This window comes from Parasteatoda tepidariorum, chromosome 9 (assembly GCF_982258835.1).
Source record: "Parasteatoda tepidariorum strain Cologne lab strain chromosome 9, Ptep-v5.0, whole genome shotgun sequence".
Taxonomy (NCBI): domain Eukaryota; kingdom Metazoa; phylum Arthropoda; class Arachnida; order Araneae; family Theridiidae; genus Parasteatoda; species Parasteatoda tepidariorum.
In genome coordinates this window covers 85,630,697-85,656,207 of record NC_141763.1, presented here as the reverse complement: position 1 = coordinate 85,656,207, position 25,511 = coordinate 85,630,697, and the positions used below count along the sequence as shown (strand labels likewise).

The 25,511-nt window shown below is 27.7% G+C and overlaps 2 protein-coding genes across 4 annotated transcripts in view; one reads left to right on the top strand and one right to left on the bottom strand.

Annotated features, from left to right (window-relative positions):
* Nnp-1 (Ribosomal RNA processing protein 1 homolog Nnp-1) overlaps positions 1-4,347 on the bottom strand; it is a 21,162-nt gene extending 16,815 nt beyond the window's left edge. The window contains exons 1-2 of one of the 2 annotated variants that reach the window (XM_087152285.1): positions 4,178-4,347; positions 2,050-2,129 (exon numbers count right to left, since the gene is read on the bottom strand). In XM_087152285.1, the coding sequence (XP_087008411.1) occupies positions 2,050-2,127 (78 nt within the window). In that variant the 5' untranslated portion in view covers positions 2,128-2,129; positions 4,178-4,347. Of the gene's footprint in view, positions 1-2,049; positions 2,130-3,902 lie in introns of both variants that reach the window. The other variant, XM_043043298.3, reaches the window with a different exon arrangement.
* On the top strand, positions 4,314-25,511 carry LOC107446442 (uncharacterized). Of its 2 annotated transcripts, XM_016061090.4 has the most exons (12): positions 4,314-4,718; positions 8,229-8,425; positions 12,392-12,478; positions 14,268-14,363; positions 15,104-15,181; positions 17,239-17,322; positions 18,165-18,329; positions 19,073-19,231; positions 20,062-20,220; positions 20,928-21,056; positions 23,490-23,569; positions 25,112-25,511. In XM_016061090.4, exons 1-11 carry the CDS (start codon positions 4,653-4,655, stop codon positions 23,566-23,568), a joined length of 1,299 nt encoding a protein of 432 aa, XP_015916576.2. In that variant the 5' UTR covers positions 4,314-4,652; the 3' UTR covers position 23,569; positions 25,112-25,511. The 2 variants fall into 2 exon arrangements, with proteins under 2 accessions (XP_015916576.2, XP_015916577.2); XM_016061091.4 differs by lacking the exon at positions 18,165-18,329 and having other exon boundaries at positions 25,112-25,281.

Below are 25,511 nucleotides of genomic sequence, written 5' to 3'. Positions count from 1 at the left end.
ATTTTATGTATCACATCATTTTAAAAAAAATTTCTTTATTGGTTAAAGGACCTTTATGGACTTTCTCATCAGTTCTTTGTTTTTTCGATGGTCTTTTATTAACATGACTGATCTGTAGACTGCGTTTTGCAGACTTTTGATCATCAGTGTTGATAGGACAAGAAAGTTCATTTGGATTTCAAAATCACGTGAATAAGAATCGCGATGCCGGATTTTAAAATCGCGTGAAAAAGAATCGCGATGCCGGATTTCAAAATCGCGTTAATAAGGCGATATCGGATTTTAAAATCGCGATGTTGGATTTTAAGAGTGCGTGAATAATAATCACGATGTTGGATTTTAGGAGTGCGTGAATAAGAATCGCGATGTTCGATTTTAAAATAGGGTGAATAAGAATCGCGATGTTGGATTTTAAGAGTGCGTGAATAAGAATCGCGATGTTCGATTTTAAAATAGGGTGAATAAGAATAGCGATGTTTGATTCTAAAATCGTGTGAAAAAGAATCGCGATGCCAGATTTTAAAATCGCGTGAATAAGGCGATATCGGATTTTAAAATCGCGATGTTTAATTTTAAGATTGTGTGAATAAGAATCGCGATGTTCGATTTTAAAATAGGGTGAATAAGAAATGCGATGTTGGATTTTAAAATCGCTTGAATAAGAATCACGATATTGAATTTTAAAAGCACGAAAATACAAATCGCGGTATTGAATTTTTAAATCGCGTAAATAAGATTCACGATGCATAATTTTTTAGAGTCCGTGAATACTTATCGCAACGAGTAATGTTTAAACCGCGTATAAATTCGAATATCGATGTTTGATATTACAACCGCATGATAATGATAACGAATCGCAATATTGAAATTTAAAAATATATATGAATACGAATCGCGACATTGGATTTTAAACTAGCGGGAATATGAATCGCGATATTGGGTTTTAAAAACGTTTAAATACAAATCGCAAAATTGGGTTTCAAAAACGCTTAAATACAAATCGCAATATTAAATTGCGTGAATGGGAATTGATTTTCAACAAAAGAAAAAAATTTTTCAACAAAATATCATTTACTGCATAAAAATTTTTTCCGCGCGGAAATTTATGAAAAAAAGAGCGGAAGATATGGAAAAATCTGAAAAAAGCGGAAATCAGCGGATCCACGGAAGAATCACATCCCTGAGCTTCTCAAATTAAAATATGGAAATGTTAGCCGGAATCTCAGTATATGTCTCTAAAAAAGAACAAAAACAAAATATCCTAATTTAAAAGGAGAAAGTAGGTGTTATTTGATTAACCCAATCTACTTTTCCTCACTTGATTTCAATCATTATGAGTAAAGTAAAATATATAGGAAGGTATCATGCCCTGAAAATTTAAGTCCAATTTATCCACAGCAATACTTATTAATGATACTTTTTATTTGATAAACATCTAAATTCAAATGGTAGAATAATGAAAGTAATTATTTTTGTTAAGGAATATATCATTCTGTATTTTCAGAGAAAAATACCAGATTATAAAATTTGAAGTGAGAATACTTTATTAAATGTTATAGAAACGGAATTAAAAGAACTCTTAAATAAAAATTAAAAGCGTAATATTTCATTATCCAGGTCCTTTTGCGATTTTATGCATTCATATATATTTCAATCTCATCATAAATATGTTCCGGTAAAGTCCATAATAATTATAATAAAAAAGACATGGGAAAAATATTATTTGTTTTGTTTTAAGTAAATACATAAGATAATTAAAAAATTTTACTTTCTGAATTTCAAACATCAGACAAAAATCAACAGTTTCATGCAATCAAACTCAGAAGTTAAAAAAAAAAAACTAGAATGTGAGCAATTTATAAATAAGTTCAAGACTTATTGCATGAGTCATAGAATCAAAATTATGAGTTAAAATAAAATTTTATTATCTTCAAATAATAATAAATACGCTAAGAGAAAATAAAACCTTTACATATTTGATCTGAAATCAATAAAACGCATAATACAAATCTATATACTTATAAATCACACATAAAAAATAAATAATACCTGAAATAGGGGTTTATCACAATTCCAAAAATAATAGAATATTCCTTTCCAAAGTTTCATCATGTTCTCTTCGGACATAGCTATAAAAAATAAAACTCATTAGATTCTAACTTACTTGAAAAAACACAAATTGTAGTATGCATTTACATGATAAAAATATTTCAACTTCCCCATGGTGATTACAGGGACCAAATTTTTGAGAGGGATAAAATTAAATTACAGAACAATAATTCTGTAGATTTCACCCATAACAAAAAAAAAAAAAAAAAATATTTAACGCGTAAAATACTTGAAAAATATTGATTATTTTTAACTTGAAGGAAATTAAATCAATAATAATTCATTAAATTTCTCTTCATCTGTCAGAAATATTGAGGCAGCCTTTAAGAGATTTCTAATTGCTGATGGGGATATTTGTGATCTTATATCAAAACTACAATGGTCCATCAATTTGATTTGCATAACCAAATAGCTAAAGTTGACGTATATTTACATTTGGTAATTACAAGACTAATGTTTAGATTTCTTATCTTTTTGCCCAGCTAATGCCTGAGGTGATGGGGCCCAAGTAAGACCTTTTGCAGTCATCTCCTTTCAACAGAAGCTGCCCCCCTTTTTTCCGGTTTTCTAGGCAGAACCAGACTGCCATCACCAGGCCTATCAATAGATATATGAGATCTGTCTTATTCCAAAGGAAAAAGGGTTTTCCCAACCGGTGTGACTGACCATTAGGCCTTATACTAGATTGCCTGGGGCTTTTCAGACAACATCTTTTTACAAAACCAATTCTAGTATAATCCTTTCTTAGAGTGACAAATTCCATAGACCTGATTTAGTGTTTCTAAACAACAGAGACATGCAACAATAACTTATCTTGGTTAATTTGTACTACAAATGTATAATGAGTGAGTGATTCACATAAAAATTTTGCTAAATTCAATTAATCGAATAATCAAATTTTAAGTATAATAAAATAAGGTAGAATTATTTGGAATATTTATAAAATAAATGCAATATGTGCAAAAAACAATTTAAAAAAATTCCAATGGGTTAAGTTTTACGAAAAATATTAAGTTGCATGAGGATAAAATTACCAAAAATTACTCAAATAAAAATTATGTTTTTCTTAATTTATAAAATCATTATTTCTTTTTTTATTTTATACATTCACTTAAATAACTACAGTGATTATACATTATGCCCTACAGCAAGTTGAATACACTAAAATAATAGAACCTTGATAAAAGAAGTAAATGGGTGTCAGCAGGGATGCCTAATTCTTACAATCGAGTTAAGTTATATTCATCACCTTTAGAAGAGACCAGTTATTAATAAAAAAATAATTTATAGGTTTAAATAATTGATTATAAAATGTTTTGATTATGAGCAATATAAAATCTATATGCCTATTAGTTGATAGTTACTTTTCTTATATTTTACAGCTATAAAAATATGGGATATAAAACTGAGAAAAATGCCTATCATATATACAAATAAAATAATGCAATTCAATAATTAATTTAAAATTTCATGTGAATTTTAATAGAATATAGTGAAACACTTCTTTATCCTAATAATTTAAATTATCTAAATGTATACTGATGTTAGCACCTTTAGACAAAAAAGTTCAATTCGAATGCTAACATTTTGAAAACTTAACGATTGTAATCAGACATTATAATGTTAAAAATAATGCTTAAAAGAATTATAACGTTATACTTTTCCCACTTAATAAAGTTAAAACTTTCTAGGTAAAATCAAAATAATACTGCACAGAAAGTTTGTTCACGTAAAAGAAATTAGAAAAATCAAGTATAACATGGTATTATATTAATCGGTATATTTTATCTTACAATCCTTAGATGTTGAAACTCGTTTAAAGTATTTTCCCAAACTTTTTACAGCTTTTTCTCGAACTTTTACTTGGTTTGAGCCAAGGCTCTGTGCAAATCTAATTTCATCAGATACAGCATTCATTGTAACTGTTTTATCAGAAAAAAATATTAATAAATTATTTATTATTAATATGCGTTTAAATTCAACAAAACTGTTGATCGAAATTTAGGTTTTTCATTGATTTTGATTCATATAACACATGCAGTACACGAATAATATTTGTTGTGCTCACGGTTATACTACTGTAATTTATCATTTCACTTCATGACAGATTGAAGTACATAATTATAAACCAATGGCACGTATTTAATTCGAATGAGAAATTCTTTTGGGTGTCTTTATTGGTTTTATAATTTAGTATTTTTTTGTGGCAGTATGCTTTGAATTAACTTGATAGCAATCAATCTATCAATATTTTAGCTTAGGTCTCTCAGTCAAACACCAATAAGTATGCAAAAAACTAGTTCGTAATGATGAAAAATAAAAGCATTTATTAAAACTATTTCAACTTTGGTGTATAACTTCAACTACTCTTGTATATACCAATCAGTTAATCAACTAGAAATCTAATTCCGTTTTTAGTGTTTTGATTTGAAACATCGAGCAAGTTATTAGAATAAATTTGTATCGTTAAATTATTTAAGGTTCTTCTACAAAATATCACTTAACCTTATTATTTGTGGATTTTCCCATCTAATTTTTCTGTCATGGTTACTGAAGCTGGTAAAGAATTACTTCGAAACAGCATAAATACGGCGAATTTCCACAACAAAGTAATTGTTCTTAGACAATAATTATTTTCACTTTTTACCTGCTTGTATTTAAAAGCGAGAAAACAGAAATTTTTCCAACAAATTTTTTTAATATTTTACATAAGTTTTCAATATTTAGGTGCCCATTTTACATCCGTGTTCGTATGTTTTATAGACAGTTCATGTTTTTTTTTCTTCTATTTTATCTATTTGCGTGGGAGTTATAAAATTTAATGAAAGTAGTTCTTAGCAGAATAGCATCTAAATTAATAAATTTATCAATTCTAAAGAATAATGCATAATAATATAATACATAGCAATTTTAGTGAACCTTAATATTCTTTTCAACCCGAATGTTAACTCTTTTGTTTTTTTTTTTATTATTATTATTACTATTTATTTTTAAAACTACGCTTACATTTTCCATATCTCATAGTATCGTAATGTAGCTTGAATAATTTTATGTTCTAATATGTTTCTTCATTTTATTTAAGAAAATGAAAATTTGCTATTTTTATATAGTGAAGTTCTTATGAAGTGAAGGTATTTTTTATTGCTTTAAAATAGTATTTTCTAAATTATTAACGTGTTAAATACCTAAATTCCGTGAGAAAAAGATAAGTTAAGAACAAAATTTGCAAGCTAATAAATTTTATTTAACAATATATTTTACCACTAAAATCTAAATTAGATTATTTGACCGATTTTAATTTATCAAAATGCTCGAAAGTAATCAAAGTAAACTAATATTTTAAGCACTACTAATTGCAATTTTTTTTGTATAAAGGTTAAAAGTACTATATTCTAATTTTTAATACTATGTGTCAAAAAAAGCTAAGATATTAAATGCAACTTTAACATGACACAGGGCATGACAATGCCCTGTTGTAGTGTGTTATAAAACGTTTTACTTCAACTTATTTGTTTTGATTTGTAATTAACTAAATCATATTTATTAATAAATGTAATTGTTTATATGTTATTTATTGTTACATTTATTCTTGTCTTACAAACTTAGTCTTGACCATACATTATCAGGGCTCCTACACGGTCAGGAAAACCCGCAGAAGTCAGGCTATTCTAAAATTAAGCTAAAAGGATTTTTCTTACATATTCATAAAGTTAGGAAAATAAGACTGACAGTCAAAAATAAAGTTTCAAGGAAAAATTCTGTAATTCAAAATATGTAATTTCCTCATAATAACATTCCTCTTTCCCTGGTAGAACCTGTCCTGTTAGCAATTTTCCTCCTGTTTATCCAATGATAAGGAATTTTTGATAGGGTTGCTAGGTTTATTGCTTTTTGTGTGAATAACTGGTTTACAAACAATAGTAGCTGAAACAACAGCAGAAAAGTCAAAAAAGGAATTTTTACTGTTTTGTGATGCTGCCAAAAAAAAAAAAAACAAAGAGCAAAAGAGTTTCTTGGAGTTTAATCCACAGCAAAAGAGATTAGATAATTTTTTTCGAAATATTTGCATGGAGAAAACAAAAATTTGAAAATTTGTGGGAGGTTATAAAAATTTTTCTTATCCTCTCTCATGGTAACGCAACAGTCGAAGGGGGGTTTTTCAATCAATAAAAGCTTATTGGTTGAATACCTCAATGGAGACTCTATTATTTCACAAAGGCGTGTGTATGAATATGTTTCATTTATAAATGTAATAAAAAACATAGACATTAATGAAAAAATGCTAGATGCTGTAAGAGGATCTAGAACAAGATGGAGACATGCATTAGAAGCCAAAATAAAAGAAAAACGAAGAGAATAAAAAAGCTGAAATTTCTAGAAAACGAATAAGAGAAAAGATAGATGATTTGAGGTTAAGAAAATCTAAATTGAGGAAAACTGCTGCAACAGAACTTGATGTTCTTGATTCAGAAATTGTCAAACAACAAAATATGTTGAGAAATATTATATAACATAAGAGCCCCTGAGTTTCTTCGGAAGCTTACAGTATTACAGAAATAAATTTAAAAGTACTGAAAAGAAAAGATATTTTTGATTTTATTTTTCTCACAAGTTACATAATTTTTCTATCTGAATTTTTATTTGTATATAATTAACTTTTATAATTTTCCCTTTATATTTCAATATTATCTTTTAAAAGAAAAGTCAGTTTTAAGTGAAATTGTGATTTTTAAAAATTAATATTTTAATGTAACAAATTTTCTAGTATGTTTTAAGAGTAAATATTGTTTGAGGATACTGATACATGTCTCGCAGATTTGATTTACCCTTTATATCCTGACGACACTCATGCATTTGGTTCCACTTAACATTAAATAAAATAATATTTTCATAATCCAACAGATTTTCTTGATCTTTTTATTTAAATAGTTTTCGTATCTAACTACAAAAACACACTAAAAGTTTAATCTAATCATGATAATTAAAAATATGTTTCACAAGTTTTCTGAAAAGATAATTTGGGATATAAAGTGCTATTACACAATTCCACTTTAATATATAAGTGTTTATCCTATTCAATCAATGATACTTATGACTAAGTAGCATATTATTACTAATTGAAACTGCAATGTTAAAAGTTTTGTTGGAGTGGGAAACGGTGGGTCAGGAATTTTATTGTGAAAGGTCAGGAAAAACCTGCAAAAGTCAGAATATTGTTTTCTCAAAATAGAGTAGAAACCCTGATTATGTTATATTGTGTATTTGCAATTTTAAGTGCCCTAATGATGCACTTCAGTGTTTTCACTACAGAACAAATCTCGCATATTTTTTTATTTTCTCGCATTAAAAAATTATTAGCGCAAGAAGTTTATGCACTCTCAATTTCAAAATGGCGAATCTCACAAATTTTGGAAAAAATTCCGTCTTCCGCCATTTTAAATAAAATCCATTTCACTTTTTTTCCTTGATCTTCTGTTATTTTCAACATTGATCCTTGTTATCTAGCTTCCCTCATCAGGCTGGCATATATATATATTGTCTTTAAAGTATTATTTTTAATAGGGACCTGCTTTTATTAAAAAACGGACCCAGAAATTCAAAAACCCTGACTGTGGTGATTCCTAGTTTTCAAAAACTAGCTGAATCACTGCGTAGAAGAGAGAAAAAATATTTAAATCAAGTTATTCGTCATTCAGGTATCAGTAGGACAGATTTGTTGGCCACTCTCTTAAGGGCACCATATTAAATGGGCTAACGTTGATCCCACAGTAAGGACAGGTGGTATAGAGAATTAAAGGACATCCGTTTCTTGTCCGTGATTCAAACCTAGAAGCTCAGCTCCCTAATCACAACGCAGTCTAGTCGGCAATGTTTTTTTTTGCATTATAAAACTAATATGTTGACATTATAAATCTATAATGTACTTCTTCATCATAGAATCTTCAGCTACAGGGCTTTGCGGCGAATATTTCTAGATGAAATTAAAATAGCTTTGGTGCCATCAGCTTGGGCTGGATCAAAAATATTTATAAATCAATGGAAACGTGTTTCATTCTTTGATATTTTTGATGAGTGCTATGTTCCTGAACTTGCATTATTTTTCTTTGTTGATTTATTAGATTATAGAACAAAATGAGATGTGGAAACAATGGGAAATCGAAAGAGGTCTCACTATGATGGTTTCAGATGATGATATTTTGAAAAAGATACGAAAGAATCATCGGTGCTCCAAGCATCAAAAAATGGCCGAATCACAAGAATGGTCTCGAAGCGGTATGAATATAGACACAGTAGCTGGAACCTCTTCAGCTGACAGGTAAGAAATAGGGTAATTTATAATACTTAAACCATGTGTCGGTGTCTGATTTTGCAAGTTGTCGCCAACACGAATAATGGTCTCTATAACTGTTAAGATCAAATTTTAGTAATGTGATGTATTGTTAAAAAAATCTATATCTAACAATATATCATAATACTTTTCCAAAATATAGGTTTATATTATTTTTACATTTATCAATATTTTTGTTACTCAAATAGAACGAGTGAGTGATTTGTGTAAACCAAAATTATGAGCTGTTCTTAGGTGTTGGTGAACATGTTCAAGGTTCTTATAACGAACAAGTACTTTATTATTTTGAAGTTTGCTTTCTCATTACTTGGTGGAATTGCTCATTGATAAGCCTTAAGTAGGACATTTTTATGCAGATTGATTTATCCTAATTTCATCATTTGGCGACTAACTGGACAAGCTCGCCAAATCATCATCTTACGATAAATCATCCATTCCTGACCCTATTTAATTGCAATTCACCATAATAATTTATCAAAAATATTAAAATAAGATATTTTAGTGATGTAAAAGTTCTAAGGCATAAGAACAAAATCTTCATAACATGGAAGCGCACCCAGCTATGTAGGATGACATTTCTGGTCTTGGGTTCCTGTGCAATTCTTAATCCTCCTGATATGCCCTACCTTCGTATAGAAGTTAGTCACAATGTGTGCGGGACATATTGTCAATATCAAGGCTACCAACTCTCTGGAATTTTTTTAACTTAAATTGTTTTAAAAATTACTGTAAGTACTAACATTACATTTTCATTTTTTTCAAATTTTGTCAATATTTTCACTTATTAAACTTAATTAATACATTTTCATTCAATTAAATTTTTGTAAGTATTTTCAAACGTGGAACGTAAATTTTTTATTGTGTCATACCTTAGTTTTATAAATACAAGGTATCCGTACACCTGGAAAGTTATGAAAAATCATGGAAAGTAATGAATTTCAGTATTGAACAAAATTTGTCATGAAAAGTCATGGATTTAGGTCGCCGAAAAATCTTATTTTTAAAATGGAATGTACCCCCTCCCCCCAATTTCATGGTGTTCTGAATATCTGAATTTGTAACAAAATCTGCACTCACAGTCACATTTGATTAAAATATAAAATGTTTTTATCGTGCTCTTTAAAAAAATGAAAGAAAAAACATTTCTAGAGCAAATTATCTTTTAAACTTCTGTGATTTCAGAATTTTTGTTTTTATTTTATCAGTTTAAAATTTTAGCTGAAGCAAGCCAGTCATTGGCGAATTTTTTTATTCTGAAATGAAAACAGAAAAATCAGGAGTATTTCATTCCTTTCCGATGAACAAGAAAAGTATCTTTAGAATGAAATTCTGCAGAAAAAAAAGAAAAAAGTATTATTTGCTGTTGTATTTTCATGAATTTGAAAATCTAAAATGTAGCAGATACCCTGTAAATACATTTTTTAAGCAACATAGCTAAAATGCTCAATTTACAATTCAGCCATTTTGGCTCTTGCAACTTACTAAAATGTTTAATTAGGATAAGTAAAATTGTGGTTTTCCTAGAGGTCTCTGTAAAGTAAATATATGTGTATATAATACAAATTTCATTGCAGTTAGAATTTAATATTATTCAAATTTAGTATACTATAATTTGTTATTTTTCTGGTTTAATTTTCAACTAAAAGGAAAATTTTCTTACTGCTTGATAATTTTTTAATTATGTTATAATTTAAAAATTTCTCTTTTTTTTCTTGTAATATTGGCAAGTTCTCGAATGCTGGTAGTTATAATGCTACAATAATATCAATTTTGAATAAATAGCAATTTTGCAAGCAATTTTGTCAGCAATTTTGTTCAAACATTAGAGTTTTCCCCAGGAATTAAAAAGGGCAGTGTGCTTCCTCATAGAAAAGGGCACTAACTTAACACTTAAAATTTATCAAAATGTGTTATGTCATGTAATAACTGAATTTGATCCTCAACAATTTTTAAGCTACCGTCCTATACTATTTTGTGTGTACATTTCAAAAAGTAATTTTCTCTCATTATCTAAATAAGAGAAACATTTGTAGTTTATGAATAATAATTAAAGGCGTGCTAGGAGATAATTTTTGTGCATATTTTTTTTTTTCAAATACAAGTAAATTTTAAGAAATTAATTAATTATCAGCTTGAAAGATTTCTATGATTTATACTGAAAATCATTAGAATTGTAAAGATGCCAGGGTTGGGTTTTTGACGTCAAAAAGTGGTTTTTGACATGACAAGGGTATAATACTGGTTTAAACCGTCAAAAATGTCAAAAACTAAAGTTTGCCAAAAAAATATATAAACTTCAAAACTACCAACAGTTGCCATGCATTATATTGAAATTTAATTATACTATAGGTAATCAGCAGGTTTTAAAATATTTTTTAATTAAAATTAAGGTAAAATAACAGATTTAAAATCTCAGAAATTTATATTCAAATGCATGTGCAGAAAAATTTTGCACAAAATTTTTTTAAATATTTATATTTTGAAGAAGAAGAAAAAATTTTTTTTTGATACTTAAGAAAATTAAAAGTTTATTACTATGCATTTTTGACATATAAGGAACATATAACTAATATTTATAAGGAACTTACAAGTTATGTTGTATAAATACAAACTTGATACAAGTGTATGAAAAATTTTTTTAATGTTATACCGAATATCTTTATTATCCAGTATGTCAATTTGAATTTAAAAGTAGTTATATTTGTGAATAATGATAAATATAATTCATATTGTTTATTATATTTATTTATAATTATTACACTTATCATTTTAAAACAATTTTTACCTCTTAATTTTTTCCCCCCACTTGTATTAAGAATACAAATAATGCATATCTTGAAAGCAAGAAGTAATTATTCAACAGCTTAATATTTAGACATTCAACAAAACTATGTATATAGTATTCAGCAAAATGAAATTCACAAGTATTTGGATAAACTAAATTTTCAGCATAGTAAATGAATAGGCTGAATATACTGTAAATCGACACTAACTACTCTGTGTATTGAACAGAAAGCACTTAAATTTGTATTGTCTTATGTTAAAAAGATTATTAAGACGATTTAAAAGAATATTAAAAAGATTTTTCTTTAAAAGATGTCTAATGTGCAAAACTGCTAATGTTTATCTTTAAAAATGTCTAATTTTTAGTATAATCTATACTATACACTAAATTTGGTTATAAATAAATTTCTTAATAATATCACTGCAGATTTTCAATAACACATGAAAATGAATACATAATATTACAAAAGATGTGAGCTTTCAAAAGTACAAGGTTTTGGTTACTATTCAAAATATAAGTGTTTCTTCAAAATTTTAAATTTATTTTTTCTAGAACATATTTAGAAACACTATCCTTTATAAAAAATATATAAATTTTATGTATTAATTAAATTTCACATATGAATATAGGTTTTTGACATTTTCGACATTTTTGACAGTGAGGTTTTTGACGTGACGGTTTAAACCATGGTTTAAACTGTCAAAAACTGTCACATGTCAAAAACCTGCCAACCCTGAAAGATGCAATTTTAAAAAAAAAAGCACATTAAGTTAAAGTATAATTTTAAAATTTAAAATCACTTGCAAAAAAGAAACTTATAAATATGTAACCAGTTGAGAATAATCTTAACAGAGCAAATATTTGTAAAAGTAATCAGAATGAAACCTATAAACACAGATAATTATTGTATGTAATTTATATTTTAACAGTTAATTAATTTTTCTTTGAAAAGGAATATAAATAAAAAAAGCAGTGTTTTTAGGGGGGGGGGGCTGCTTAGTTTTACAAAAAAAAGGCAAAGAGGGCTCATTTATGGGAATCAAAAGGCAAGCAGGGCAGGTTGCCCTTTTAAAAATGCTTAGAGAGAACACTGAAATATATTTCCTGAAATAAAAATTGTAAAATGTCCTTGTTTCTTCATACTGCAGGTGGGATCATAATGGATTTAAAGAGCTTTATCCAGATGAAACTGCTGAGAAAAGACCATTAAAATCAACAAAAGAACAATTCAAAAAGTGAGTAGTGAAAACATTTCACCTGCCATATATTTCCGTTTTAGTATGAACTTACCCCTAATTTTTAGTTTTTAAAATCAGAGATTTTGTTAACATTTATCTGAATACACTCTTGCTTTAGAAGACATTTAAACCAATTGTAAAATTATTTTTTCCAAAGCTTTAAATTAAATAAAAAGAATGATTTAATAAAAATTAAAACATCTCCCTGATTTTGCACTTAAAGACCTTTTATTATGAAATATAATTTTTTTATTGCACTTACATCAAAGTTCGTATATATATATATATATTGATAGATAGATATATAAATTTGCCTTCATTGAGGACTTTTTTGATGAAACTAACCCTTATTTGTGTTGCATGGAGAAGAAAACCTTGAAAATCTCCCACTGTTACCCTGAGGGCAAGGGAACTCTAACCCATGATCCATCTACCACTGAGGAAATTTGTGGCACTGTGGTCAGTGCAAGCTGGGTACGGGATTTGTATAGACCCGCGATAGCTGGTCGATACGAATTCCACTGATGGAGAAACCAAAGGTCTGCCTCTGCATTTAGTTCTTATAGGCTTGGCTAGAAATAATTCTTGACTGTTCTTACCTTTCTGCATTATTTTCACCAGATGTCCAGCCTATTTTATCCTTTGGATTTTCATGTGTTTCCCAACATAAAGCTTTCTAAAGATTTTATTCAATTCTAAGTGTGTTCACCTTCACCATAAGCCATCCACCTAAGTTCCACCACAAATACTTTGTAGGTTTCTCTCAATAATTGTCAACACCTCCTCATTTCTCAAAGTTAATGCCCATGTCTCAGATGCATATAATGAAACAGATCTTGTAAGAGTTTTATATTAAGGATGTTTACTTTTTAATATCAGAAAACTGGGCATTGTGTATTTTATGAAACTGAAAAACGCATTGTTTGCATTTGTGGTTCGTTTATGTATTTCTGAGGTTAGATCATTGTTGTTGTAAAATTTGGCTCCTAATTAAGTGAAATGAATTTTCATTTTTTTAATTATATTATTTTTCTTTAACTAATAATTTCCTAAATAAAAAAAATTTTTACTTTCTAAAATAAAATTTCATCAGCAGTTACTCCGCCTACGTGTTATAATGCATCAAATACACCAAAATGGTAGAGGGGGCATGAAAAATAAGTTATCACAGGATGTTCTGGAAAAAAGAATGACAGTAGATTTATGTAGGCAAAATTATAGAAGAAAAATATGTAACAAAACATTTTATATAAGTTTGTTTTCTTCTTACTTAATTATTGAAGTAGAAAGTTAGAATTATTCTAAGTGTCAAATTACACATGATTCAATGATTACTTTGATAGTTCATTAAATGATTGTCGTTATCATAGTTCATTTAATGAAATGATGAGTTGATGTGAAATTAAATTATTGCTTTGATAGTTCAATACAACTCTCCTTGTTTTTTAATTCTTTATTTTATCTATCTATAGATAGAATCTCTATGAATGTGAATATTAACAAATGGTTTAAGAGAGGGAAAATTCATTTTCTAAATAGGGACCCACGTTTAGTTTAATGGGACCCAGAAATTTGAAGTCCTCAGTATTAAGAACCCATCATTTTTTTAAAAATCAGATAGAAGCACTGACGTGATTGTGAAATAAATATATGCTTTAGGATAAGCTTCAATCAATAACAAAAATTGGATATTGGAGTGAACTAAAAATTTGTTTGTATGATTAGTTTAAAAAAATTTTACATTATTCTTCTAATTAAATTAATTAACATTTTATTTTGTTATTAGATGGGGTCATAGTGGATTCCACAAACTATATCCTGATGAATCACGGAAAGAAAGATCATCATCAGCATCATCAAGTTCTAAAAGTTTTTCCAAAAAGTATGCATATTTATTTTTTATTTGTTATATCATGCTTGTATAAAGTAACATATTTTACACAACTGTACTTTAAACTGGTTCCCAAAATCTTATTATTTAAAAAATAAAATTAGGATTGTTCAAATTCTCAAACAGAAAAAAATATGAAGTCACAGACACATATATATACATATTATATGTGTAGAGAATTACATCCTCTATTGATTCATTTTCTTCTGAAAAATGTTTGTTTTGAAAGAACAAAAAATGATTAATGTCTGATTTTTTAAGAATTTTTTTTAAAAAATGAAATAAAATTTCAGTCATTATAATGGAAGGTCCAATGTGGATCTTTAAATATGTGTTGAAATAATGTTGCATCTATAAAATAGCAAATGCAACTTTATGTATTTTTTTTATAATCAAAGGGGTATTGCAGTAATGGGAATCGTTCTAAAAAGGGTTGACTGTAATATTACTACTAGACAATAAAGTAATTGAATAAAATGATGCTCTTTTAATCTCGCTTATGCTAAAAAAAAAGAGCTTATACATATCTAGTGTTGTTATTGAAATATTTAATTGAGAACCAGAGCATTTTGGCAAATTTTTGTATCAAAATATTTGTTTTATAACTCATACAAACTTTTGGTTGTTGGTTGTCATTGGATGTAAGTGAACAAATTAGGTAAAAAATTGTGCCAAATTCATTATAAGTAAATGAAAAAACTTTTATGAATCTTTCTCTTTCTACATTGTAGGTGTGATAGAGACTTAAGTTCTGATGAAGATCAAGAAAGGCAACTAGCAGCTTCTAGTGGGAAAAAGTGCAAAAAAAAGTAACACTGATATTTCTTTAAATCAAACACCATATTAATTTTTTTTTTTCAAATAAAAAATTTACTTATTTCTGTATTATCTAGTTAAAGATATAAATTAAGTGTATCTCTTAACATGCATTGCCAGTTATCATTTGTACAGCTTCAAATTTTCATTCATTTATGTTGCTTTGAATTGAAGTTACATATGTATCTTAAATATGAAGAATACCTATTTGTATACTTTAAGAAATCATTTACTTTTCTATAGAATTATTTTCCTTTTTGAAACTAAAAGGAATTTTTTCATAGTTGTATAATCTTGTATGTTATATTCTTTTTATGCATTAATGAAGATGTTCAAAACTTGTATTTATGAGTTTTATTTTGCAAACAGAATAGCTCTAAGCATTTACTAACCCATTTATATTAATAAGATATTGTGTTTTTATTTTTTGATATTGTCATTAAAACTCATAAGAACTTAATAATTTAAATAGGATATTCTAAATAAGTGTATTTTCATTCACTGAGTTTATTTTTATTTGTTTTTATGTATGTTAGTCTGTAGGAATTCCAAATATCTGAAGTAATTCAGAACGGACTTACTATATAAGTGTAGTTTATAAATTTTTTAATATGTAAGTCAGTGGTAGATTTTTACCGAATAATCTTTTTTCGTAACTGTTTTTGTTCATTCTTGCTTGCTGTCAGTTTTTCTTTTACCATTTTCTTTGAATTATTTGAGTAGTCGGCAAAGTTGTTTTGTGTTTCCTGATCAGTACAAAATACATCCCCATATTGTCATTACGAGAAGTTAATCATCAATCAAAATATTGAGGAACTTCCAAATTTGAGTGCTCTAATTTCTACTGGAGATTAGTTTCTGATAATAATCCAAGTTTCAATCATTTTCTGACCACTACAAACAAAATTTACCATAATATTGTCCCTACACAATCTGACTTCTAAGTAAAGTGCTTTAATCACTACTGGAGTTTGGTATCTGATGACAATTTAAATTCTCATTGTTTCCTGACCACTGCAAATAAAATTTATTGTGCTAATATTTTTTCTGGAAATTAAACATTTATAAAAACTAATTACTTTCCTGCCATAATCTTATCTAAAACTCAGAGTCTAAACACAATAAAAGTTTTAATTTCCTGGTCATTAAAAATAGAATTTATTTTCGATCAAAATTTCATCAATCAACTTGCTAGTGTGTTCAAATCTGAACTTGAGATATGTCTGTGTGTACAATTACAAGTTTAAAGTGTTTTCAGTTGAGTCCTACAACCAAAATTTAATCCTAGTGTTTTCCTCAATCTGAATCCCAACCATTCTCTTATTAACTAGAATGCTCTATTCTCATCTGCTGCACTGTGTCTATAGAAAATACAAGTTTTAAACATTTCTTGGCCTCTTGTATTAAAATTTATTACCATATTGTTTTTGCAGGTATCATCAATCAAAGTGTTGACTACTTTTCACAAAATTAAGAGTGTTCTAATCTTCACATTAGTGTTATAACTTTAACATTTAAAAGATTGTAGTATTTATAGGAAATATACCATTATTTGAAACAATGACTACTTTCTGACAAGTAGAGTGCACTTATACCTACTGAAGCTCAGAGTCTTATAAAAATTAAAATTTGACATCTGCTACTAGCCGAATTTATCATTTATTAATTTTTAAAAGCTTTCTGACTAACTAGTATTTAAATCTAGATCAATGTGAAATAACTGTATAAGTTTCCTGATCGCTAGAAACAGAATTTTTATCGCCGAATAAAACTTTGAAATAAAACTGCAACTGTGTACCTGACGCCTATATCTAAATTGCAGTTGTTTTTTTTTTGTAGATGCTGAAAGCAAAATTTATTGGCTAAACAAAATTTTGTACTCATCATGAAAAATAAACAAACGCAAAACTGAGTAATATATGTGTTGATTCCATATGTTATTTTTTTATATAAGCTCAATTTAAAAATAAAACACTCCAAGTTACAGTGATGCTCAAGTATTTAAGTGTTGAGGATTAAAATTCTTTTGATTTCTAATTCTACAATACAGGTGTACTCGATGTGGAATACTCTTTTACAAAGACAATAAAGAAAAACAAACTGTGTTTTCTAATTCAAAAAAACATGATGAAAAGTAAGTGCATTTTCAAAATTTTGATTCTCATAACTGTCCATTTTTGAAATCTGCGACAGATGTATATTATTTTAGTAAAGGTGGCCAGTGTGCAATACTGACCACTTTAACATCATACCATTGTATCATGTGGGAATCATTTTGTTAGTTTTAAAATTTTAGAGTCTTAACCAGCAACTGTCAGATGGCTGTTGTAGGATTGCTGTGTTATCTAAATAATAAATTGAGTTAAAAATGCTGTCAATTTTAAAAATTGAAAAATGTTTTATGTTTATCTTTGTAAAGTTGTTTTATTTTCTGTGTTAACTTTTTTATTTTATAAAAGCATACTGTTTTTTGAGAATAAAGTAAATTTAGATATATTTGTGAGTCATTGACCCTGAGTCATTGAAAAAATGTAACCCTGTTTTTTAAGAAGTCTAGAATAATTTGATGAATTCTACTCTAAATATTTCATTCTAGAAACTAAAATTTGTAATAACTTATTGCAGTGACTTACAAATAATGTCAATTTGAAGAACAAATAAAAAAAAAAAGAATTCTTTTTTTTTTTCGTAAAGGTGTTTTATTTTTGTAAATTTTTTATTAAAAATCAAATCTGCAGCTATTTTTATGTAAGTTAATTTGTGAGTCTTCGTAAACATTAAATTTGTTTATAATTAACATTACCAAAGTAATTTGAAATAATTTGTTAAGTTTGTAATAATCTGTTAAGAAATGTAATTCTTCATCCTGGGAGCCTAGATTTGTCGCAAACCCCATCTGTCTAAGTATACTAAGTTAGTCAGTTTTGAAGTACTGAAAAAGAAAACTGTTATTCATTGTCCTATTCTCTGACACAGATCAAATCACTACAGTTATGAAGATCTATATCGCAAAGAATTATGTAAACAAGGAACATTATCACCTTGTCTAAATAAACATGCTAAAAGAGCATTTTTATCATCCTCCCCAAGAAGAAGTGTTCAAAGATCATTGTCACCTTCTCCAAGGGAAATTGCCTTGAAGTAAGTAATTTTCTATAGATACTATGACCTGGTTATACATTTAAATACAAAAAGAAGAAGAAAAGGAAGCTGGTTTTAAATGAATGTGCATGCTGCGTTTAAAAAGATATCTCATGTGAAATATTTTTTTAAGAGTTTAAAAAAAGTTGTTTAAGTCAATATTCCGTTCTATATGCTAATTAATCCATCTCTGTGCTATCCAAACTTTAACTTGACATAATTTGAGGGAATTACTCTTTGTAAGACTCAACTTTAAAAATTGACTATTGTTGACGTTTACAAGTGTATGTGAAATTGTAAAGTTTCATGCAAAAAAATTTGGATCTTCATCTGAATGTGGTTAGAAAATAATTATAGATAGGTTTTTTAGTCATGGTTTAAAATGTAAATTATTTAGAAAAAAAATTTGAATGGTTATTCACTTTTATGCAAGACATGTATATATTTATTTAATTCTGAAAACCAAAAATTGAACTGATTTATCTTATTGTGTTACAAATATATCTATATATAACAAAGTTACTTAATGGGGAAGCAATGTAAGGTGTATTTAGAAACCCCCATATGTAATTAATATTAATTACAAAGAAATTTGTTGAGTTTCATGCAAGACATGTAATTCTCCATACTTGAACTTGAAACCTCAATTTGTTACAAATCACCATCTGACTAAGTAATTTAGGTCAATTAATTTTGAAATATTGAAAGAGAACTATTTTTGATTTTCTTATTCTCCAATGCAGGTCAAATCACCATATTTATGAAGAACAATGTGTCAAAGATTTACATAAACGAACATCACTGTCACCATGTCTAAGTAAACGTGCTAAAAGACCGTCACTATCATTTTCTCCCAGAAGACTTGTTCAAAGATCATCTTCTCCGATAGAGCGCGTTATGAAGTAAGTAATTTCCAATGTGTTCTACAACCTGGTTATACAAATAAATAGAAGATGAAGAAAATGAACTGAAGATTGTTTATGCCTTATTTAATGAGATATCTTTTTTCAAACTATCTTTTAAGAGTTAAAATGGATTGTTTTAGTCTTTTGAAAATTATGTGATAATTTTTCCATTCCATGTGATAATTTTAATTCTTCTATATTATTTTAACTGTACGCGATAGAAGACATTATTCATTTTGTACATCTGTAAGTCTCAGTTTGTAATTATTTATTGTTGATATTTACTTACAATTATCTATGAAATTGTAAAATTTCGCACAAAAATTTTGTATCTTCACAGGAATTTCTTCACAAAATAATTCTAGATATATTTTTGAGTCATGATTTATTGGAAGTGTAGCAGTTATTTATATGAAGATTTGAATAATATGATGAGTTTTAAAGCAATTTTTTATTTTATTCTGCCAATCAACATTGATCCAATTGAACTACAAATGTTGTCAACATTGAGAAAAGAAGATAAATGCTGGTTTTTCTAGAATTATTTCATATGTCAAATATTTCATCAACGCTTCAGTTATTTTTAACGTTAATCAAAATTTTATATGAGAAATAGTTAAAGGTGTATTTATTAATAATAAATTTGACTGTTATTTTAATTTGCAAAGAAATTATATATAATTTGTTGAGTTTCATACATATGTATGATGTTTAATTCTACATTCTGGAAGCCTGGATTAGTCACAAATTACCATCTGAAAAGTAAATTGAGTCAATTTATAAATGGAGAAAAAAACTAGTATTTATTGTTTTATTCTCTGACACAGGTCTAATCACTACAGTTATGAAGAACAATATCACAAAGAAATGTATAAAAGAACAACATTATCTCCTTATATAAATAAGCATTCTAAAAGACCATCGCTCTCATTTTCCCCAAGAAGACGTACTCGAAGAAGACCATCTCCTAGAGAACGTGTTATAAAGTAAGTAATTTCCTATGAATTCTATGACCTGGTTGTTCATTTCAATACAAGAAGAAGAAATAAAACTGATTCTTAATTAATGTTAAGCTGTGTTTAAAGAAATATCTTTTAGGAACCATCTTTTAAGAATTATTGTTTAAGTCTTGATATGCTTTAATAATCCGTCTATATATTATAAAAACTTCAATACTCCATGAATTGAGATTATATTTATTCTTTCTTAATAATTATATATACATTTGTGAGTCATGATTTATAACAAAAGTTCAGACAACAAAACAAAAGTACACGAAGATTTAAATAATATGAAGAGTTTTATTAATTCACTCTGAAACTCTTAATTTATCGTATTGCATTTACAACTGTTGTCAACATTGTGAAAAGGAGATGCGTGTTGGTTTTTTTGTCGAGTTATTTTATTTCATGTGTCAATTCTTTTATCAGAGCTCCAGTTATTTATAAATTTTTATAGGATTTTGTGATGAAAATAATTAAAAATCCATTAGATAATAATACACGTGTCATTGTTATTTAAATTTATATGTGAAGAAATGTGATATTATTTGCTGAGTTTTGTGTAAGGTGTGTAATTCTACATTCTGGAAACCTGGATCTGTTTCAAATTACTATCTGAAAGAGTGATTCAAGTTAGTCAATTTTTAAATGAAAAAGGAAACTATTCTTGATTGTCTTGTTCTCTGACATAGGCCTAATGACTACAGTTATGAAGAACAATATCGCAAAGAATGCCTTAAAAGAGCGCCCTTATCCCCTTATCCAATTAAGCGAGCTAAAAGATCGTCAAAACGCATGCGAAGATCAGCACAAGATCTAAAGTGAGTAACTTTCTATACATTCTATGCCCTTGTGCAATTAACACATAAAAGAAAATTTCATTTTAATTTTTTTTATCTTCTGTGTGACAAGCAATTTATTTACAACTGCTAAAAATTTCCTATTTTCTTTATATTTTACTGTAAAGATGATATGACAGAGAATCTAGGATTTTGAGGATTCTAAAGTCATCTTGCAAGTGTATTTCTAGAAATGTGTTGGTTCTTGTATAATGGAAAATACAGAAAATCTTAAGGAAAATTAAGTAAAGCTGATAGAAAATTTTTAATAAAACATGTAGGATTTGTTGCTTTTTTTAACTTAAGTTGAAGAAAGAGAGTCTTCAAAATCCCACTTGTAATATCTGAACACTGAGTCTATTTCATACATAAATTGTTAACTATATTACTATGATGGCCTCATTTGCGAAGAATTTACTGTTAGCAGTGTTTTCATCATAGAAAAAAAATGGGTGAGAATTTCTCACCCTTTCCCAAAAACAGGGTGAGATTTCAGAAAGTTAAGTGAGATTTCTAAAAACTGAAAAAATACAAATAAACTTTAAAAAAAATTTCTTTCATTATAATGCATTTTTAACGTCTTCTATTTTTTAAAGCATTGAATATTCTTGCTGCATCATCATAGAAGATTTTGCCTTTACTAGGTATTTGTCCATCTTACATTAATGCATAAAAAATTTGAACGTCTTACATGAAAAAACCTTACCTGCGGTAAACACGCGGTTGCAGAGAAATGTGTTCTGAAAGGGGTTCATTATAATGCATTTTTAACGTCTTCTATTTTTTAAAGCATTGAATATTCTTGCTGCATCATCATAGAAGATTTTGCCTTTACTAGGTATTTGTCCATCTTACATTAATGCATAAAAAATTTGAACGTCTTACATGAAAAAACCTTACCTGCGGTAAACACGCGGTTGCAGAGAAATGTGTTCTGAAAGGGGTTCCGTGGTTCGGAGAGGTTGTGTTCTGTTGTTCGAAAAAGTTCTGAACAATACTGGTAAATAGGGAATCTAGATAACTGGGCAAATGTTGAAAATAATGAAAGATCCAGGAAGAAAAGTGAAATGGATTTTATTCTAATTGGCGTAATTCGAAGCTTTTTTCAAAATGTGAGAAATTCGCGAATTTTGAAATTGATTTATAGAATACGCGAATTTCTCGCGTTAATCATTTTTTAATGCGAGAAAAGAAAAAAATATGCGAGATTCTCGCGTTCTCGCGCTGTAGTGAAAACACTGCTGTTAGTGACATTTACAAACTATTAGTATCTCATTTTATAAGTTAAATAATTACCTATCTATATTGATGAACAGTTGTAAAAAATTTACTTTTTGTGACATTTTCAAATTTTAGGTATCAGATTTCATGTGTAACGGGGGAGGGAGTCACTTATTTATGAAGAAAGAAAAAATTCCACTAAAATACAGGATCTTAAGAGTCCAAATTATGAAATCAGCATGCAAGTAAATTTCTAGAAATATATTGATGTCTATTTGGAAGAAAAAATTATGTAAAATAAAAATAGAAGCTGATAAAATCTTTTTCTTAAAAAAATCTCCTTCAGAACTGTGTAATTTGTTAAAATAGTGGATATGTTGCTGTGTTTTAAAATTGAGAAAAATGGCGTGATAAAGTTCAACACTTCATATGTAATTCTGGGCTCTAAGGTCATCCAATTTCATATGTAATTATAGTTATTAATCGATATGTCATTCAAACTCCTCTGTTGTTTTTAAAATGTTTCGTGAAAAGGTTTTTGATGCAAGTCTTTAATAATAATAATAAAAGTATCGGTTATTTGTGACATTTTGAGCCATATGGGAAACTTTATAATATAATACAAGTAATGTTTTTTTTTCCACTGTGAAAATAATGGTCTGTTGTAATAAAAGTATTATAGTTAGAAATGGGAACCTATACAGTTTGGTGAAAAATTACTGTTCTACAATGAAGGCTGGATTGTATTCTAAGTGAAGTTCTACCAAGATACAAACTAATGAGGATTCTAAATCTGTTATCATGCAAGTTTATTTTGCAAAATAAGTTGTATCTGTTTAGTCGGAGAAAAAAGAAAGAGAAAATGAGAGATAATTTAGGAACTTTATAATTCTTCAAAGTAGTGGTTGTATTGTCATCCTTGTTTGAAACTGAAGATGGAGGTCTTAAGTTTGCCCAACTTCAAAATTCTATGCCTAATTATGGACTCTTGGACTTGCCTGTTAACTTTTAAATGAGCAAGTTATGACTTCTACATACTTGTTTTGTAAAACTGACTTCTACATACTTGTTTGTACCAAATTGAGATAACTTACAGAATTGTCTCAGTTGGCATGGATACCCAATTTAGACATCCTTGAGGTAGGTTCTTGATTTAAAGCTGAAAAATATTAACTTATCTTTTCTATAATACAGGTGGGATCACAATGGATTTCTAGAAATGTATCCTGAAGAACGTCTGAAGAAAAAATCCTCTAGATTAAAAAAAGTCTAAAGTAAGTATTAAATGATCATAATTAGGTTGGCACTATTCAGAAATCAACATCTGGAGACCATCTAGGCTACTCATCTTAGAATTAAATACATTAATATTGTTTGAAAACTAAGAAAATTGTAATATTTTATTGAAATTCTCAATGTAAATCTTTTTTTTCTGTTATGAAAAGAAAAATTGTATGATCAATTTAAATATTTATGTGTTGCTTTTGTGAAGAGACAGTGCATGGTTGTGACATGACTTTTAATCACTTGATTTTTTTTCTTTTTTAAGTCACTGATTTAAGTTAGCTTCTTCCTTTTATTATCTTTTCCAAGCTTTTTCCTCATCCCCTAATAATTGAACCTCGTTTTTTTTTATTATAACATGCTTGTCTCCTAATTTGTCCTGAGATTTTGAGTTTCGACACTGAGGAGGGTTTTTGTTTTTAAAACAAAAACTATAGTATGTCCATTTTTTGTGCTTTATTCATGTTGTTCTTTATTTATACCCATTTAGTTTTATATCCATTTAAATATAAGTACTTTTTAAATTGCTGATTGTATTTTTTTTATGGTATATCAATGAAAAAAAAGGCTTGTTTCATGTAGAGTAATTGATTTTTTCAATATCATATTTGTTGATCTAAAGCAGTGTTTCCCAAAGTGGGGTACAGGGACAGATTAGCAGGGGTACGCGTTCTTATGCGAAATATCTTGCAACAAACGAAATTTTCAAAAAAATTTATTTATAAACAAAGCTAGCCATGAAAATTTACGATTACGTATTTTTCTATTGGCTATTTTTTTCAGAGTTAACAGTTAATAATTAGTGGTGTCAACAGCTAGTTGTGATTTTTAACTTTTGTGCAATTTTTTCATAGTAAAAAATACATTAATTTTTTTATTAGTGGTGCACAGCGTTACGAAAAATTTAGAAAGGGTACACAAAAGTCATAAGTTTGGGAAACACTGAAAAAAAAAATATGATTTGTATCAATTCTAATATAAGGTGTGCACTAAAGTCTCTGGTAGAAACTGCGCCAAGACTGCTTTAAATGGTTATTGATGCTAAAGAAGTAATAACTTGCTGATTTATTTGTATAATGTTGCATAAAGATAAGACATCATAAAATGTATTTTATTTTCTAAGTTCTTCTTTTGTTCATTTAAATAAGCATTTTTTTAAAGTCTTAAATTTTTTGCTCTGTACTGTACCTTGTATTTATTGTTTACATAATAAATTAAGAATTGCTGACATATATTTAAATAATTGTGCTTATCTCACGTAGTTAATAAAAGAATTGATAAACTAAATGCATGTATAATCAATAAGCTCCTCTTGCCATAATGGGCTATGTAACTTTTTTCTTATTCATTCAAAAACTGTACATTAATGTTATTGTCATTGTTCAAAAGTTGTTTATTGTTATTATTATTTACAAAATGGCAACATAATGAATGAAAATGCCTTAAAATTCAAGGTGGTGCTGTACTTTAAGAACTAAATACTTTTTAAATATTTTATTTATTTAATAATATTAATGAAGCTATTTATTTAGGCACAAAGAGAAAAAGAAAAGGAAAAAGAGGCATCGATCTGAAGCTTCTACGTCTGATAATGAAATTTATGCTGAATTTAAAGAGTTTAAAAGAAAAAGAAAATCTGAAAAAGAAAAACTAAAACATTCAAAAATAAGATCCACAGGATTTGATAATCATGTCAAAGAGTGGAAGAAATACAAGGAAAAATTTCCTTAATACTTTGCTAGTAATTTACACTTGTAAGTACTTGTACATGATTGTAAATGGGGTTCATGTGTTTCATCTTTTGTTATCATGTGTTTATTTTTTCAAAACTTAAACAATTTCATTTAATTTTTGTACATGACTGTAACTGAGCTTTATATGATTAATATCTATTTAGCTCTGAATAAAAATTTGAAATATTTGTTACTTTAA